This window comes from Pygocentrus nattereri, chromosome 9 (genome assembly GCF_015220715.1).
Source record: "Pygocentrus nattereri isolate fPygNat1 chromosome 9, fPygNat1.pri, whole genome shotgun sequence".
Lineage (NCBI taxonomy): Eukaryota > Metazoa > Chordata > Actinopteri > Characiformes > Serrasalmidae > Pygocentrus > Pygocentrus nattereri.
Window position 1 is genome coordinate 16,250,061 of NC_051219.1, and position 18,201 is coordinate 16,268,261.

Below are 18,201 nucleotides of genomic sequence, written 5' to 3' on the forward strand. Positions count from 1 at the left end.
TAGTGGTTAGCTTGCCCTACCAGTGTTAGGGGTTAAACCCAATATCAGTAGCTTTGACATTAAAAAATCCATTACAGAAGCCAGCAATCATTGGCAGTTAGCTGCCAGTTAGGGTAGCAGTTAGCTTGTCTAATCAAAGTTAACCATTAAGTGCCATATATAGCTTCTGGCAGCTAGCCAATGTTTCCTTGGGCACCACACAGGTGTCTCACACACCACACACTACAGTATACATTCTGTACTAGTGATTTCACTGCTAATGGTGGTGTACATACTGTTTAGTAGTTTAGGGTTTGAGATGCAGCTTTTAGTCCAACCAAAATTGGTTCAGTCCTGTATTTGGAGCTTAAACATTAGCACAACCCCTATCTTGGAAGCTGGCAAACACTGGCTAAGTGGCCAGGTTAGCGGCTAGCTTGTTCAAACAAACGTTAGCAATCAAGCCCAATACCTGCAGTTTAACTTTTACCACAAACCTGTACTATTGAAGCCAGATGTCACCTAGAAAACGCTAAGTTAGCAGTTACTTTGTCAAAGTCAGAGTTTCCGCCTGTTATCTGCAGCATTTGTCACATTAGCAGAATCCCCACTACAGAACCAAGCAAACATTGGCAACAAAGGTCAGCTAGGGTAGCAGTTAGCTTGTCCTTCCAGGGCTACCAGATAACCTTCATAGAGAGCTTGAATGGAGAGCTGACCAGATAGCAAGCATACATTGGTCCCTCGGCTTGATAAGGTTGGCACTCTGCTGACTATATGCCACTGTTGTTCCACCCTCGGACCACCCAGATTATTGTAGTCATCAAAGGCCTAACTAGTTTTGATCTCCTCAAACAGATTTTAAGTACACATAGACTTTTATTCTGGAAAATATACTAAACCAATTTACTTAAAACAATTTAAGGAAAAAGAATGAATGATTAAGCCTAAGATGAAATGATTTTGTTGAAAATGTTGTTGACACTGTGCAAAATTGGTTCCAGCTATATAACTGGCTTTTTAATGATTTTACTGTTAAAATGATTTACTAAATTCATCTACAGAGCATAATGAATTAAATAAATGAAGGAAAAGTAGGTAAATTGGACTGGGAGTAGAAAATTAGTTGTGGAAAGTGGCATTTTTTTCTAACAATCCAGTGAGCCACCCAGAAAATGCTGAGAAAAAAGCTAGTGGGCTGCCAGCTTTGTTATCTGTTGGCACATCCTCATTACGGAAGCTAGATAATGTCAGCTAGGTATGCAGTTAGCTTGTCCTATCAAGGTTAGTGGTCATCTGTAGCATTAGTTACAACATAATCTCGACTACGTAGGCCTACAAACATCGTACAGCAAAGGTCAGCTAGGTTAGCACTTAGCTTTTACCCAAACTTTATCTTTATGCATCACATTCTATGCTTAACTTCTGCTTCATCTAGCTGAGCACTTTGTGCAATGGAGAAAGAAACTGAAGAAGGTTGACATTGCGTTCTTATTCCCTCTGAGCACAAACGTCAGCTATGAGATCCCTTCCCAACGGGCCTCGGAGGAAGCTCCACACCTGTCACACGCTGTCGACGTTTCAAAGACGTCCCTCCTTAATCCGATGCTTATTCCCTGTGGAGGGTTGTTTGAAGTTCCGCCTCTTTTAAAATGAGCTTTGAAGGGGTGTTTTAATATGCCTGGGGAGGGCTGGAACACACCAGTGTGTCTTTAGGAATAATAGCAAATCCCAGCTTTGACCGCTGAGGCGGTTATTCCGGGTATTGTTTCTCAAAGTGTCTTCTCTGTTGTGGTCATTACTGTGTTAGATTCCATGTATATTTAGGAGCACAGAAGCTGCGTAATAATTTTAGGCAAATAAGCTTGGCCACAGCATATTAATGTGATGGTAGTGGTAGACGAATGTAAAAATTTGCATTGGCCTTTTGAGCCACCAAGCCAATTTTTTGAGTTTGAGGCCAGGATTGTATAAACATGTTTATTGTATGTACATTGTGTTTACAGTTAAGCATGTTTTAGTGCTAAAAACCAGCCGACCGTTGTCCTGTATCCACTTCATAGTTCTTTCTACCAAGAAATGCTCAGAGTTCTTGATTGACGGCATGTTGGCTATTGCGGTGGAATCAATAACATTACTGTTGGTGAATTCTGACAGTCTCAGTGCTGCAATTACTTTCATGTGTGCTCTAGATTGGGCACCGGAGGGTGAAAAGCAGCTGTTTTGTTATGGATGTTTGAGACTGTGTAAAAATTCACCTAGTCTAGTGGTTTGTTGTTTTTGGGGAAAAATCTCCAAGGCAGGTGACCTTTCAGGCCACAGGCTCTGCATTTTTAGTAGACAAAACATGAAATGTTGTGGACCGAGGCACCAGGGAAATAGGCAATGTCGACTTCTCTTTGCCAGTTGTTGTTTGTTAATGTTTTATGTCTCTTTACAGTCACAACACAAAAACCACGACCTGGCTGGATCCTCGACTGGCTAAGAAAGCTAAACCACCTGAGAAGTGTGAGGATGGAGGTGAGATGGTTCAGCTTTTACTGCACACATGTCAACCAGGTTAGTGGTTAGCTTAAACAGTATTCACGTATGTCCTCACATCATCCTGCTCCACTTATGTCTTGCTAGCAGTTTGCTGGAAAACTATTCTCCAAACCTAGACACGTACAAAAATATACCCACCGTCGGCGTTAACACATGCACACACGCAAACACACACATCGCTTTGTTGGCGATGCCTGCGGTAAAGCCAAACAGACAGGTGGGAGCTATCGGAGCGCTAAGACATTCCAGTCCTTTGCTGCGTTTGTTTACTAATGGACCCTCTGGAGCAGACAGAAGAACTCATCATTGTTCCAAAGAGCCTAGGCAATTCTTGCGCCCCTCTTGCGTGAAGCATGTGTGGTGTGTTTGTGTTTTGTTTTTTTTTGTCAGGGTGTCACACTCCAGTTTTTTACCCTCAACTTCACTTTGGACAGAATAACCAAATATCATTATATATTTTCCTTATCATTCAGTATAGAAAATAAATCTTCTTATTTTTATATTGGATTTCTATTGGATTTTGTCCACTAAGTCATATCTTGAATATTTGTTATTATTGGGAATTATGCACTTGTATACAGATTTCTTGTATACAGACTAGCAATCAGAGATACTACAGCAAGCGGTTAGCAACAACCTAGCAACACACTAATAACCTACTAACCACCAGAGATTCCATAACAAACACTTAAGCATCACCCTAGCAACCACCTGGAAATGGCTTAAGCTTTTACTAATAATTGCTCTTCCTAATGAAGGAAACTAAAGGGTTATTCTGGTCTAATACACAACAAAAGCTTTTACTATCAATGACAAACTGGGAAACAGGATGGCATAATTATTTGATCTAAAATACCCCCAGCATGCATTGTTGTTGTTTGATTTTGCGAGTTATCACTGTCTTTATTAGCATTCACTCCTACTGTCTTCTCTTCTCCTCCCTACTTTGGCTGCTGGGCAGATCTTTCCTCTGATCAAGCATATCATATAAGTGAGCAGAGCTTCTTGACCCATCATGCTGTACAACAGACCTTCTCTAAAGCCCTTCATCTGCCTTGGTCTCTGATCCATCTGTCTCTTCCTCCACAGAGCTGCCCTACGGCTGGGAGAAGATTGAGGACCCACAGTATGGCACCTACTATGTGGAGTAAGTAAGGCATAGAACACCATCTGACACAAGTAAAGATAAGAAAACAGACTCCTGACTGACTGCATATTACGCAGTCTCTCTTTCATGTGTTTATTTGTAGTCAGTGGAGAATAAATGTTATAAAGGTTGTGCTTAGATACTGGTTAAATTAGCATTTCCTCTGCTTTGGAGGTTCGATGCTGTGAATCATACCCTTTCAACGCCGACTGCTTTTGGTTGAAGAGGCAAAGTTGGACTGTTCTGCAGTTCATACTACACAGTCTGCAAACGACTAGATGTCAGAGTAGCTGTAGAAGCAGATGGTAGACAATGCAGGAGAATGCAGCTGCCGACTGATGAGACACATACAAAAAAGCACAACTCTCACCAATTCACCATCCAGTATTACAGACAGCATGTCGCTTCTGGGAACAAACCTCTTAACTCTGGCTTTTGACAGGTTTGATTTTTATTTTTCTGTGAACTGAAAGCCCCAAACCTTCACGCCCTTAGGCCACATCAGAGCTAGAGCTAAAGCCTGAACTCCAGACGTGCTGAAATTCCTTGATGATTAGGTCAAAAAGAAAAGAAAAAAAAACTTTGCAATAGTAGAAAGCTGCCGTTTCGATAGATCCAAGGCTCTCTCGTGTCAGCAGCGAGCGATGATTCATGAGCTGCTGCAGGAGAGGAAGTAACCAAGCTTGTTAGAAGCGAGGTCATGGCTTGCTGCTGTGTGTGTTTTTTTTTTTTTTTTCTGGGCATGAAGTGCAACTGCTGGCTAAAACACCAGCCTCAAATGAGCTGGGCTGTTTTTCCTCATTCCCCCTTGGGAGATTCTGGGAGATGGGAGTCCCAGCGAGAGAGAAATGGTGCAATGATCCTGCCCCCTCGCCTGCCAGGCCTCATGGCAGTTGTGTGCCGGGGCAGAAGATGAGGGAGTGGTGGGCTCCCTCGGAGAACAGATTTTTGGAGATGGATTGTGCCTGCTTACGCAAAGATCAGGGGTGTAAATCATGAAGGTTTTGCTAAAACTGAAGAGGGTCGTTAGCATTAGCACCTATTCATTTCACTCTGATTTGCTCAGTGGTGCTTGTACCCTGGAAGTACCTGTTTTTAAGTCTGCCTTTTGAAGTCTTTGCTTCATGGACATTTTGAGCCAGTCACATGCATGCTGACCATGCTAGTGGATTGGACTGGTTCAAGTTGGTGGTCATGGCAGCAACTAAGCTGTTGAGGTCATACATGGGCAATGAAGTAAATGCCAAGAGAAAAGAAAAAAATAAGCTGCCTTTTTAATAAGCTTTACAGGCTTCTGAGAAAAAGAATTAGTGTAATAAAACGAAAAAGAAATGGATGAAATGTCATTGGAAAAAACATTGTTTCTATTTTATAGAGGAATTTCCATTGTCTTCCATTTAATAGGTCATTTTACCTGGAGGTCTGTGGCAACTTGTGCTTTTTGGCACCCAAAAGGATTAATACCAACATGACGAATCTGTGACCTCACAACAGTTTTCTGTAGGAAATCTCACAACAGTTTTCTGTAGGAAATCTCACAACAGTTTTCTGTAGGAAATCTCACAACAGTTCTCTGTAGGAAATCTCACAACAGTTTTCTGTAAGGAATCTCAAATTTCAAAAATCTCCATTTTTTCATATGGTTGAGAATTAAAAAATACACTGAATAGTTGAACATGACTTGAATACTTCAACACGGCGTAGTCATGTAATGGAAGGGATTAAAAGAATATAGACAATAAAAGCAGTACACTCTGCTTTTTTTCCAACTCTTTGAAAATAATTTTATTTTGACCAAATAAGAGATGCATGCTTTATTGAATGTCACTATCATTGCCACCTTCAGATTGAGGCGTAGCGCCGCATACTCACAGCTCTAGTGATGATGTTTTTCAGTAGTTCTGTTTTTAAATGAATGCTCTATGCCACAATACCTCATCGCCATCATCAGAAAAGGCAAACTGCACTAATCAGTGCAGACTCACTTTCTTTCTCTCTCTGTCTCTCTCTCTCTCTCTCTCTCTCCCCTTCCTTTCCAGTCTTTCTCAGTGTCTCTCTCACTTTCTCTCTGTCCTTCCTTCCCAGTTTTTCTCATTTGCTTTCTTCCCCCTTTCTCTCTCCAACTTTCTCTCTTTTATATCTTTCCCTCACTTTCCATCCCTATTTTTTCCCTCATTTTCCATCCTTTGTCTCTCTCCTTACTTCTCACACTCTTTCTCTATCTCTGTCACCTTCTCTCTCTTCTTCCTTTTTACACTCTCAATGTCACTCTCTCCTGCATTCTTTTTCTTTCATTCTCTGAATGTGTCTCTGTCTCCTATTCTCTCTCAGGGTCTCTCTCTTTACCCTTCTTTTTCTTTCTCCCACTCTCTCTCTCTCTTTTTCTCTCTGTCCTACTCTGTCATTTATCTTTTCCCACTTTCCATCTCTTTTATCTCTCTCCTTTCTGCTCATACTCTCAATGTCTCTCTCTCTCCCACATTCTCTTTTTCTCTCGTTCTTTAAATCTGTCAATCTTTCTCTCTGCGTCTCACATCGTCTCAATGTCTCTCTCCTACATTCTGTCTCTCTCTCTGTCTCTTTTTTACCCTTCTTACTTTCTCCCAATCTCTCTATCTCTCTCTCTCTGTTGGTCTCTTTCATTTTGTAAACCTGTCTCTCTCCCTCTCACGTTCTCTCTGTGTCTCTTTTTTCACCCGTCTTTCTTTCTCCCCCTCTCTCTCTGTCTCTCTGTCTCTGTGTGTACAGGGATAGAAAAGATAGCTCAGTATGACTCATGCGCAACAAGAGCACGAACACAAACTCCCCTTTAACAAACAGAGAGGAGAGAGCGCTTCTCTCAGTGTGCACATGCAGGCTGATTTGGTGTTCATGTGAAAAGCTCGAGCTTCAGTCACGATCAGAGCACTACAGCTCAAGCCAGAGCGTGTTTTGTAGATAAGCTGCTTTCTCTGCAGCACACAAGACCCAATGGAGACCTAGCACTGCGCGTACACTCACACGTTCCTGCACCGTGCACAGAGAGCGGAGCACCAAGAACCACACCTCACACACACACTGGATTCAGGAGGGAACATAGACTACCAAACAGGAGCTATTGAGAAATGGTTAACACACTCACACAAATCAAATTACTTTGTCTGGTTTGTTTGTTGATTTTTATTTATTCTAATTATTGTACTCTTTCTACAAATTAATGCTTTCTGCCCAGATAAATAGCTTTATTTTCCTCTGTAGGCCCTATGTGGCACCATCGTGTGTGTGTGTGTGTGTGTGTATATGTATATATATATATATATATATATATATATATATATATATATATATATATATATATATATACGAGCCTGTAAGCTGGAACACCTAAGTACCTTTCATTAATGAATGAATTGCTTTTTTAAAGACTGCTGTGTAACAAAGCATTTTAACTAATGAAATTGTGCGTCAGAAGCTGCTCAGTTTGTGTTTATCAGGTACTAAACACTTTCCCTTCTAGAAGCAGAATTCTGACACTTTTTATGCAAAATGTGAGTGTGCATGAGTGGATAGGCCCTAAAAATGTGCTGTATTACTAAGCTTATCTTCCTCTGGAGCTCTGCACACTCACCAAAGAGGACACGGCAGAAGTCTTACAGGAGGAAAGCAGGGTTTGAAAATGTTTCTCACAGGACATCCTGAAGTTACCTGTGTTGGATGTTACTGAAAGTAGAATTTGTTGGCTCATTAGCATATCTGAGCAGCAGAGACAGAGCAGGCCAAATACCAGTGTGTAATCTTAAGTTTGTGTTTCTCAGTGCTGGTCCTGGAGAAACTGTCCTATGTGTTCTAGAGGTTGCCCCACTATAGAATACACATACTGACTTCATGAAGGCCTTGCTAATGACCTTATGAGTTGAATCAGGAGAAATATTCAAATGTTGAGGGCAGGGGGGAGACTTTCCCCTAAAGGGATCTTTCTTGAAGTCCACCAAATTTTTCAAAATTTCTGTTAGTAGTGGGCGACATGGCCCATTTTTATGTCACATACAAAATTTCTGACGGTTTCAATATATACATATTTTTTTCACATCAAACCATTTTAGATGCTTAATTATAGAATGGATAGTTCCAGTTCTGAAATCTGAGCTGCGTTCAAAGCTGTAGTAAAATTAACAATATACTCACACCTACGAGGCCTCACAGCAGCGGAACTCTGTTCCACTAAACCACATCACAAATCCATGTGTTGTTAATGGAATAATATTTGATTTCTATCTAATGCCTGTTTTTTGTTTAAATGAATAATATTTTCTTAACTAGAACTGGGCTGGCCAGCTAGCTAACAGGCTACAAGATAGCAAACAACCTAAACAACTCCATTATTAATATCACAGACTTGAATTAAAGTACTTACGATATGATTTACTGTAAACGACAATATAAAGTCTAAAGAATGTCACTTCAATTAGTTACATGCTTCAGATGTCCATGTTTCAGTCAGAAGTTGCGTCAACCCCAGGCTGAATGCCAAACAGGTTACATACTCCCTAACTAGTGTGCTTGGTAGGTATGGAGGTTTGGAAATTCTAACTTCTACAGCCAAATAGTGCAGTGTTTGTCGAGAATGGATGTGGCTGAATCCCAAATGATTTTCAATGACTATTTTACTTTACTGTACTGATGTGTGCCAGTATTTAAATTCCCACTTTGTAACTAGGGAGGAGGGAGTCACTTGAGATTCAGCCCCAGCACGAGAAGAGGGGCTGTTGGATTGGTGCTATATGAGACTCACAGTGGTAATTTGGTGACCAGAAAGTACTTATAAAGGGAAGGTTTTGCGTAAAACAGTGCTGTATCATATGTTCATTATTATGTGACAAAAAGTTATAAAGTTCCTGAAATGACCACCATATACACTGATGGTTCTCATTTAGCAGTCCATGGATGCTTGGTATAACACACTCCACTTCGTGTGGTGCCTAAGAACACCCTTCCCTGTGATGAAATCGCACAGCCTTTCATGGCTTATTGCTTTAGTAAAACAGTGGCTTATTATTCTGGATCGTCTCTTCGCTTAATTAAATCTGGAATAATTTAATTGTGCAAAATAGTAAAATAAGAAGTGAACAGTAGAGAGATGAAACTGTGTCAATATCACATTATAAGTCCTGCAGACCAGTAAAAGCAGAGCTAAACATTATTTCCCATCTGAAGAATTTGGCTTCTTGTTCGGCAGCTTTTTGTCTGAATTTCACCTTACACTGAGCAGCAGTTGCATTCTGGCACTTGTACAGATGCATGAATGTAAGTACTGCAGCATTTAAGGTGGAATGGGAAATTGGAAAAAGAAGCCAACTTCAGCTTCGTCAAAATTTTCAAGTAATTTTTCAAAAGCGTGTCCCATTTCCTCCAGCCTCTGACTGTCAGACACTGCAGGAATCTGGAAAATATCACACCCATACATGCTTTAGGATCAGCTCACTGAGTCAGGCAGTACGAAAAGAAACAAAATCACGATTATCCCTTTGGTGTCTGTGCTAGGCTAAGGCCAACCCCTAATGACCAGCCCTTGCTTCCCTAGAATGAGCAACTCAGTTCACAGCTCAACTACTGAATTATGTGGAAATCCAAAAAAAGGTAGACTTGCCCTTTATGATGGTCAGTCATAACATTTCAGGATTCTAAAAGGTCAGGTCAATCATAATATGTCAGGATCCTTGTTTTCCCTCACAAATTCAGGATGCAAATTTGAATACGGAAGGCTTTAGAGAAGCAATTTGGACAAACATAATTGGCAGGAGTTTGTCAAATTTGCATAAAGCCATGTGACAGAAGGGCACTGCTTGCAAAATTACACCAACGCTGTCAATATGAGGCCACAAATCTATAGTTCAGATGGTCTGGCATGAAGATAAGCACCATTTATCCATTTGCATGTTCTTTAAAGCGTGAATTTCAGGCATTTCTGATAGCACTGCTTCAGCCTGCTTCTCTTTTATGCTGCGTCTTGTTTGCCTGCAGCCACATCAATCAGAGAACCCAGTTTGAGAACCCTGTGCTTGAGGCCAAGAAGAAGCTCAGCCAGGAGACGCCTACGGCCAGCAAACCAGGAGCAGTGGTGGCAGCTACAGCCTCAGGTAACACTGACCTCACTCTTTCATCTCTCCATCCCCAGGGCTCATTCATTCATTCATTCATTTATTCACTCATTCGTTCATTAACTCAGCTGAAGCTGTTCCAAGCTGTACATGTTCAGACCTCTATTAGCCTACCAAATGCTCTGTGCTTTTATGGCTCAGAAAATAGAAATGTAGGCGTTCAAAAGGAACTGAGGGGAAAAAAAGGAAGAAAAACCATCCACACAGCCTCTGGTGAGGAAATGTCAAAAGCACAAGTGTTTTATTGGCACCCAATTATTTTTCAGCACATTTGAATGACTGAATTGGACGACTGTAACCATAAATTCTATCAACCCTGCACCTCAAAGGCTTTGTGCTGCCGCTTTAGGCGACTTCAGAAGGTTAGTGCCGTTAACTAGCGGAGAAGGGATTTTTACTGATTCAGGCACACCTGTCATTTATGTTTTACTCGTGCTTTTTCGAGTGTCAGCGGGCTTTTGTGCACGTCTCATTTTGACAGGCAGGGGGCCGATTGGAAACAACCCTCTCTTGTTCAAATCTCTCTCTCACCTCTCTATGAGCTTCCTCTTCCAGCATTCCACTCTTCCAAAGCCTCAAGGCCTGATTGAAATTTCTGGAAGTGGGATGAGGAGAACACAGAGCTCAAATGCAAATCCTGAAGGTCAAGTGAAAGCATCCAGTCTGTTTATCACCACTGGCACTTCAAAATGGAAATACCTGATTTTGTTCGTTTAATCAACTATGCATGAATTTGTTACGTGAAGGATACGTATGCGGCTGGGAAGAACCAGTGTCAGGTTGGTCTGCTGGGTTCACATGGTACTAGTGAATGCATACCATAAATTGTAACTTGCACAAGTCTATGACTGTTTACAATTTGTTATATAGTTGTTAGGCTGTGACTTTTTCAGCCATTAGAGCCCCTTTATCATGGAAAACACAAATATTCAAGTGTGTATGAGGACTGTCCACATGCACCATTAGGCGTGGGCAATAAAACAATCAATTTTTGTCAATAATTGTTCGATTCTCAACACTTTTCAACATCAATAATGCACATTTGAGATATTTTCAGTAGTGATAGTAGAAAAGATCCTGTGTTGAGACAATCTTGAACGTTTTGTTTCTTTTGTAACCCTTACCTTTAAAGCAGAGGTTTCATTTGACAATATTTGGCAGACATTCTTAGGTAGGCGAAGTTCTACACAGGTAGGCGAAGGTAGTGTTAGGAGTCTTGCCAAGGACTCTTATTGGCATAGTGGAGGGTGCTTACCCAGACAGGGCATTAAACCCCAGTCTACAGCATAAAAGGCAGAGGTGTACACCAACCACAAAAGTTGTTTCAAAACAGCTTTCAAGGCACACACTGCAAAAAATGCTGTCTTGTCAGGTAAAATTATCTTAAATTGGGAGATAATTCTACTCACTAAAATTACTTAAAACAAGTGAAAGGTAATAAGAATAAGTGCAAACTGTCTAAAAATGGCAAACATTAGATATTTCAATAGGTTTTAACATCATTTCACTTGGCAAGATGCCATTTTTTGCAGTGCATTCTCTATATCATCACATATTAAATTACATCAATCAGAATGACTTGCCCCTCTGATGATTCTGGATACAATAACACTGATTAGCCCACATCTTATTCCAGCATATGACAAAGCTGTGTTGAAGGCAGCATCTACTTCCATGATATGCAGCCATATGTGAACATCCAAATGACCTGTTTTGTGAAAATAAGCTTCCACATTCTGTGCAGGGAATAAATTTAAACATGCACATTTTAGTGCAGTTTCTACTTATTTGCCAAAAAATAAAACATACAATATAAAGTGTTCCTTAACCTCTGCATAGACCAGATTTTTTTGTTTTATTTTTTCTCCGTTATGTTAAATTCAGTACATGAACAGACATTTTACACTGAACTTAGCAGAAAAAGTTCTCTGTAGAGGACAAAAGACGTAAAAAATTATAACTTTTGCATATGACTGTGCAAAGATTTTTGCATATTTCACTAGAATAAACTTTTTGTTTCTATCAGCTTTTACTACTTTTCAGACTTACAGTTGAACATTAGAAAATGCAAATTGTAAACATCAGTAATTCTCAGTATAGAACTGTGCCTTATTACACAGTCCTACTGTACTGTAACACTAGACTGGACTGAGCTGGATGACAAGGTTAGAAACCTGAGTGATGTGTCTAGACTGCCAGTCAAAACAATAGGCAATTTTAGACGAAGACAACTGTAGTGAGAACATCAGAGGGGTTATGATGTGCCAGCGTTTAAAATAGAAAAAACACATAACTAGATAAATATTCCTCAGTTGTCACCCTGCTATCCATCTAAACAGCTGAACGTGTCTGATGGAATAGAGATGAACTCAGCTCACGCCGCAGGCTCCCAGCAAACCTGTCTGCTTGGATTACACCACGTTTTTGTACATTGTGTGAAGGAAAATAAATGCAAAGTGTGGTGCCTGGGAAGTGTCAGTAACAGTAGTGGCAATTTATTAGGGAGAAAAAGAGCACCAGGCACTCGAGCTTGCTGAAGTAATTAAAACATATGAGCCTCAAGTGTGCATTTTCCTCTCTTGTTTTTTTTTTTGAAGAACTTTTTCATTTTGCTTTCAAAGTTTCTGTGTTTATACGCGAGTCCGTATGATCATCCACTCTTCTGCAGTATTCATTTCATGTTACACAACACCCCTCCACCCTCTACCCTCTCTCTGTCTCTCATTCTCTTTACTGACCTCATCAAAGCCTGGCCGTGTCAGAGCTAGCTTGCTATATCACGTAATGCTGGTCATGTGGCTGCAGCAGGGTCAGCATACTGATGCTTGTCTGGCGGTCTTCTCTTCATTACAGCCATCCTCTGCTGACCCCAAAGGTTTGAGGCACACTAGAGCTAATGTCACTCAGGTCACACACATATGTTTGTATATATACCTTCGCAGGATGTACATGTAGAACTGCAAAAGCCAGAGACCAGTCATTTATGTAATTTCCAGCCATGACAACTAAATATACACCAATCAGTCATAACATTAAGACCACCTCCTTGTTTCTGTGCTCATTGTTCATTTTATCAGCTCCGCTTTCTATATAGGTGCACTTTGTAGTTCCACATTTACAGACTGTAGTCCATCTGTTTCTCTGCATACTTTGTTAGCCCCCTTTTACCCTGTTCCCCCCACGGACCCTGGGTGGTGGATCATTCTCAGCACTGCAGTAACACTGATGTGGTGGTGGTGTGTTAGTGTGTGTTGCGCTGGTTTGAGCGGATCAGACACAGCAGTGCTGCTGGTCATAATGTTATGCCTGATCGGTGTATGTTTGTTTTTATACCTTTGCAATATGTACATGTAGAATGTGCAAAAGCCAGAGGCCAGTTATTCATATCCTTACCAGTCGGAGTGTAATATTTTTTAGCCATTCTTCTATTACTTTTAGAAGACATGCTTTCAGTTTGTCAAAGTTCATGCTTAGAGATTGGTCGTACTTACTGGTTCTCACAATCCAAGTCATCCCACCCACCTTGGGTTGTCATTCCAAGCATCTTCTTTGCTTGTTTTGCATATATCCTCCTTTTTTTAGTAAGAGCTTCTTGACAGCTGCACATCCTTTCAGACTCATGTTACGACCCTGTCTAGGGGTAAAGGATCGTAGCAGCTTGGTAGTACGAATATTACTGTCAAGGTGTGTGTTGGATTAAGATAACCACACAAGTCACAGAGGAACAGTAAAAGAAAGTGTATTGGGCTTTAAAGTGAACTTGACAAAGACAAACACCGGTACAAGCTTCAGGAGTGACCCAGGCCAAAATAATAAACAAAAAACCCCAGATAACTAGACACACAAACAAGTCTGTTAAGTTGTCTTCTCGCAGTGAAAGGATGGACAGAAACACCTGTGGATGCTTTCAGATCTGAAGCAGCTTGATTTTCTCCTCTCTCTCAAAGATGAATGCTTTAGGGGCTGTTTATCTAATGGTGACTGTTTTGATGCTCTGCCAGATTGTGCAGGTGGATGTTAAGAGCCACATTTTCTCTGTACCTTTTAATCATTTTTTTAACTGTGTTATGTTAATAAGTTAATGTTTTCAGTTTATTAGACCATTTCACATATGTCTTATTGATTTTGTTAGTGAACGTCCACAAATGAAGGTAGCAAACTGTCACTGGGGCAGTACCCCTTTTGTCACTGGGGTGGTACCCTCAAGGGTGTATGCATAATTGTACCATAATTAGCTGTATTAATTCCACACACCCCGTCTCATCTCCAGCCTTTTTATTTTATTGTTCTGTTCAAGAACATTAGATTATGAAAAGTATAAATTCTTCGTCTGGGGAAAACTTATTTAAGGTACACAATTGGACCTTAAAACCACTGCTGTAACTTTGAGGGTACAGGTACATTGTTTATACCTTAAACGAATGAATGAAAAAATGTACTTGCACAGAACCTTTATTTCTAACAGTCTACACACTTCTACACATTTTAATGCACAATTGCTGTTTATTTGCAGAATTAAAATACTGGAAAAATAGAAATAGATGGAAATAAATAAATAGTAATTGTGCACAAAAAATGTGTGTTCTCTGTAGAGGATATGTGAACTTATTTTCACTGAGAAAGTCAACAAAGCATGTAAATTGATGGGGGAGAGGTGTTTAAACTTTTACATACGACTGTACAACATTATACAATATTGATATTTCAGATAGAAGCTGTGACTTTTCCTTTAGCTAACATGTGAGTCACAATACACTGACCTGATAAGCTGCCATACAATTCTCTGCATATGATTGTGTTGGTGCATCCCTTGTAATGTTATAGGAGAAGGAAAAAGCTTCTTGCACTTCACTGTGTAAATTGGTTTTGCGCCATTCCTGTTGGGCCATTTATGCTGAAATATTGACACAGTGTAAAGAGCAGCTGGAGCTTTGGAACTGCTGTGAAGTTTTGATCCGAAAACTTTGACATGTCACTACTTATATGCATCGGAAATTTTCTAAAGCTAAACTCTAACCATTATAAAACGAAAAAGTTTTGTAATAAGCACTTTACCTTGTCCTGGCAAGATAGTCATGATGTTTTTGTCCTCAAACATGAACACAAACACTAATACAGAGTAGAAAATGAAGCAGAGCGATGAGCACATCCACAGTGTCTGTCTGTCACAAACAGGCTTGAAAATTCAATCAGTCAGGTTAGCCAAGTCAATTGAATAATTCAGTTCATTCGTCATAGGTGGATTTCTTTACAGCTTTCTGTGTTACTGTTTGTCCTTCAGGGCATTATGTATAAAAGGCCTGAGATTCATATATGGATTAACCAATAAAGACCAACACTGCAATGTAAAATATAGAAAATGATTCTAGTATGTGAGTCCGGTGTGAACGCACAGATTGAAAATAGAGGGAATGTGGGAAGCTACAAGTTTTTAAAAACATGTAAACACTGTACTTGTGTCTAGAATAGTGAACAAATCAGAACAAGATTATGAAAGGACAGAGAGCTGTATAATATTTAACATCCATCCATCCATTTTCTAAGCCGCTTCTCCGTCAGGGTCGCGGGGGTGCTGGAGCCTATCCCAACAGTCTTCGGGCGGAAGGCAGGATACACCCTGGATGGGTCGCCAGTCCATCGCAGGGCTAATATTTAACAGTGAAGTTTTAATATCCAGAATGCCTCAATTTTCAAAGGTGGTGATCATATCTAGAGAAAGATAACCTGACAAGAATGTTCTGTAAACAGAAAATTGCAGTATAAGATTTCCACAAGTGTAATAGTAACACTTTAATGAGACTTTTTTTTACAGGCTTAGTTTATGTCTTTGTCTTCTTTGAGCCTAAGTGATGTTTTTTTTCCCACCAAACTATAGACTGTCATATATATATATATATATATATATATATATATATATATATAACAGTTGCCTGCCTCAGTTCTTGTCTGGCATGTTTGTTACCACTGTAAAAGATGGCAATTTAGAGCGTTCCTGAGCCTTTTTTCTCTGGTATTTCCTGCTCTGTCAACTGATGTAAAAGCAGGATAGTAGCTGAACATTATCTGGCCAAATGTATGTATTTCCTAATTTAGTTCAAGGGTTTTTAACCACATCCATTATTAATAAGAATTTAAAATAAAGCACATAGTCATGCTGTCTCCCTAGACGAACTATGGCAGTAGAATAGTTCATACGGTAGATCTCATTGACTTTAAATGTGGCACTTTCATATGATGCCACCTTTGCAGTCAGTTTGTGACATTTCTGCCCTGCTAGAGTTGCCCAGGTGAACTGTAAGTGCTACTGAAATGGAAGCATCTAGCAGAAACAACTCGGCCACAAAGTGGTAGAACATGCAACCTCACATAGTGGGGCTGCCGAGTGCTGAAGCATGTAGGCCGTACAAATTGCATATCCTTAATTGCCTTACTCACTACAGAGTTGTAGCCGCCTTTGAAAGCATCATGAGCACAAGATCTGTGCATCTGGAGTTTCATCAAGTGAGTTTTACTAAGGAGCATAAGTTCACAATGTGCATTCCCAAGCATCAGCTGGAGCAGTCTAAAGCACACAGCCTCTGGACTGGAGCAGTAGAAACGTGTTCTCAGAGTGTTGAATCACACTTAACTATTTGGCAGTCTGATGGACAAGTTTGGGTTTAGCAGGTGCTAGGAGAATGCTATCTATTGGAATGCGCAGTGCCAACAATAAAGTTTGGTGGAGGAGGGATAATGAGCTGGGGCTGCTTTTCAGAGTTTGGGCTGGACACTTCAGTTCCAGTAAAGTGTACCGTTGATGATACAATATGCATAGACATTTTTACTAGCTAGATGACTTTATCTATGTGCTGCTCTTGTTGCTCGGTCTCCCCCTCTGTTCTTTACTCTCTTTCACTTTCTCGCTCTGCTGACCCAAGCAACATTTTAAATTAGTCGAAATATAATAAAATAATATAATTGGTATAATATAATATAATATAATATAATAAGTTCTTGTTCTTGCTTGAAATACAGAATGAAGCACTGAAAAAACCTTTTGGTGTCTGGTTTTAAGATTTAAGTCTATGTCATGTAGTTTTTTATTGTATATAAGATAACATAAATGATTAAAATGACAAGTGATTCTAAACTTTTGAACAGTAGATGCTCACATAGTGCACAACCTCATAGTTGATAATTCATACAGTATCTCACAAAAGTGAGTACACCCCTCACATTTCTGCAAATACTTTATTATATCTTTTCATGGGATGACACTATAGAAATCAAACTCGGATATAACTTAAATTAGTCAGTGTACAGCTTGTATAACAATATAGATTTACTGTCCTCTGAAAATAAATCAACACACAGCTGTTAATGTCTAAATAGCTGGCAACACAAGTGAGTCCACCTCACAGTGAACATGTCCAAATTGTACTCAAAGTGTCAATATTTTGTGTGACCACCATTATTATCTAGCACCGCCTTAACCCTGGAATTCACCAAAGCTGCACAGGTTGCTACTGGAATCCTCTTCCACTCCTCCATGATGACATCATGGTGCTGGTGGATGTTAGACACCTTGCGCTCCTCCTCCTTCTGCTTGAGGAAGCCCCACAGGTGCTCAATTGGGTTTAGGTCTGGAGACATACTTGGCCAGTCCATGACCTTCACCTTCAGCAAGGCAGTTGTCTTGGAGGTGTGTATGGGGTCGTTATCGAGTTAGAAAACTGCCATGCGGTGCAGTTTACGAAGGAAGGGAATCATGCTCTGCTTCAGAATGTCATGGTACATGTTTCTGAGCTTTCTTGTGCGTCAATTTCAGAAGAGGCTTCCTTCTGGGACGACGGCCATGCAGACCGAGTTGATGCATTGTGTGGCATATGGTCTGAGCACTGACAGGCTGACCTCCCTCTTCTTCAACTTCTGCAACAATACTGGCAGCACTCATGCATTTATTTTTTGAAGCCAGCCTCTCGATATGACGCTGAACTTCTTTGGTTGGAGTGGAACCTGTCCTGGAAAACCACTGTAGGACCTTGGCCACCATGCTATAGGGTGTTAGCAATCTTCTTATAGCCTAGGCCGTCTTTGTGTAGAGCAACAATTCTATTTCTCACATCATGAGAGAGTTCTTTGCCATGAGGTGTCATGTTGAATATCCAGTGGCCAGTATGAACGAATTGTACCCAAAACACCAAATTTAACAGCCCTGCTTCCCATTCACACCTTGAACCTTATAACTCTAATGAGTCACATGACACCAGGGAGGGACAACTAAACAATTTGCACATGTTCACTGTGAGGTGTACTGACTTGTGTTGCCAGCTGTTTAGACATTAATGGCTTGATGTGTTGATGTGTTGAGTTATTTTCAGAGGACAGTAAATCTATACTGATATACAAGCTGAA

General features: G+C 40.3%; 1 protein-coding gene across 6 annotated transcripts in view; it reads left to right on the forward strand.

Annotated features, from left to right (window-relative positions):
* Positions 1 to 18,201, forward strand: part of magi3a (membrane associated guanylate kinase, WW and PDZ domain containing 3a) — a 228,475-nt gene that overhangs the window by 168,275 nt on the left and 41,999 nt on the right. For 3 of the 6 annotated variants that reach the window (XM_037541280.1, XM_037541279.1, XM_037541277.1), the window contains exons 6-9: positions 2,420 to 2,538; positions 3,485 to 3,514; positions 3,613 to 3,670; positions 9,671 to 9,786. In XM_037541280.1, coding sequence (XP_037397177.1) covers positions 2,420 to 2,538; positions 3,485 to 3,514; positions 3,613 to 3,670; positions 9,671 to 9,786 — 323 coding nt within the window. The remainder of the gene's footprint in view (positions 1 to 2,419; positions 2,539 to 3,484; positions 3,515 to 3,612; positions 3,671 to 9,670; positions 9,787 to 18,201) is intronic. The other 3 variants (XM_037541278.1, XM_017720886.2, XM_017720887.2) reach the window with 3 other exon arrangements.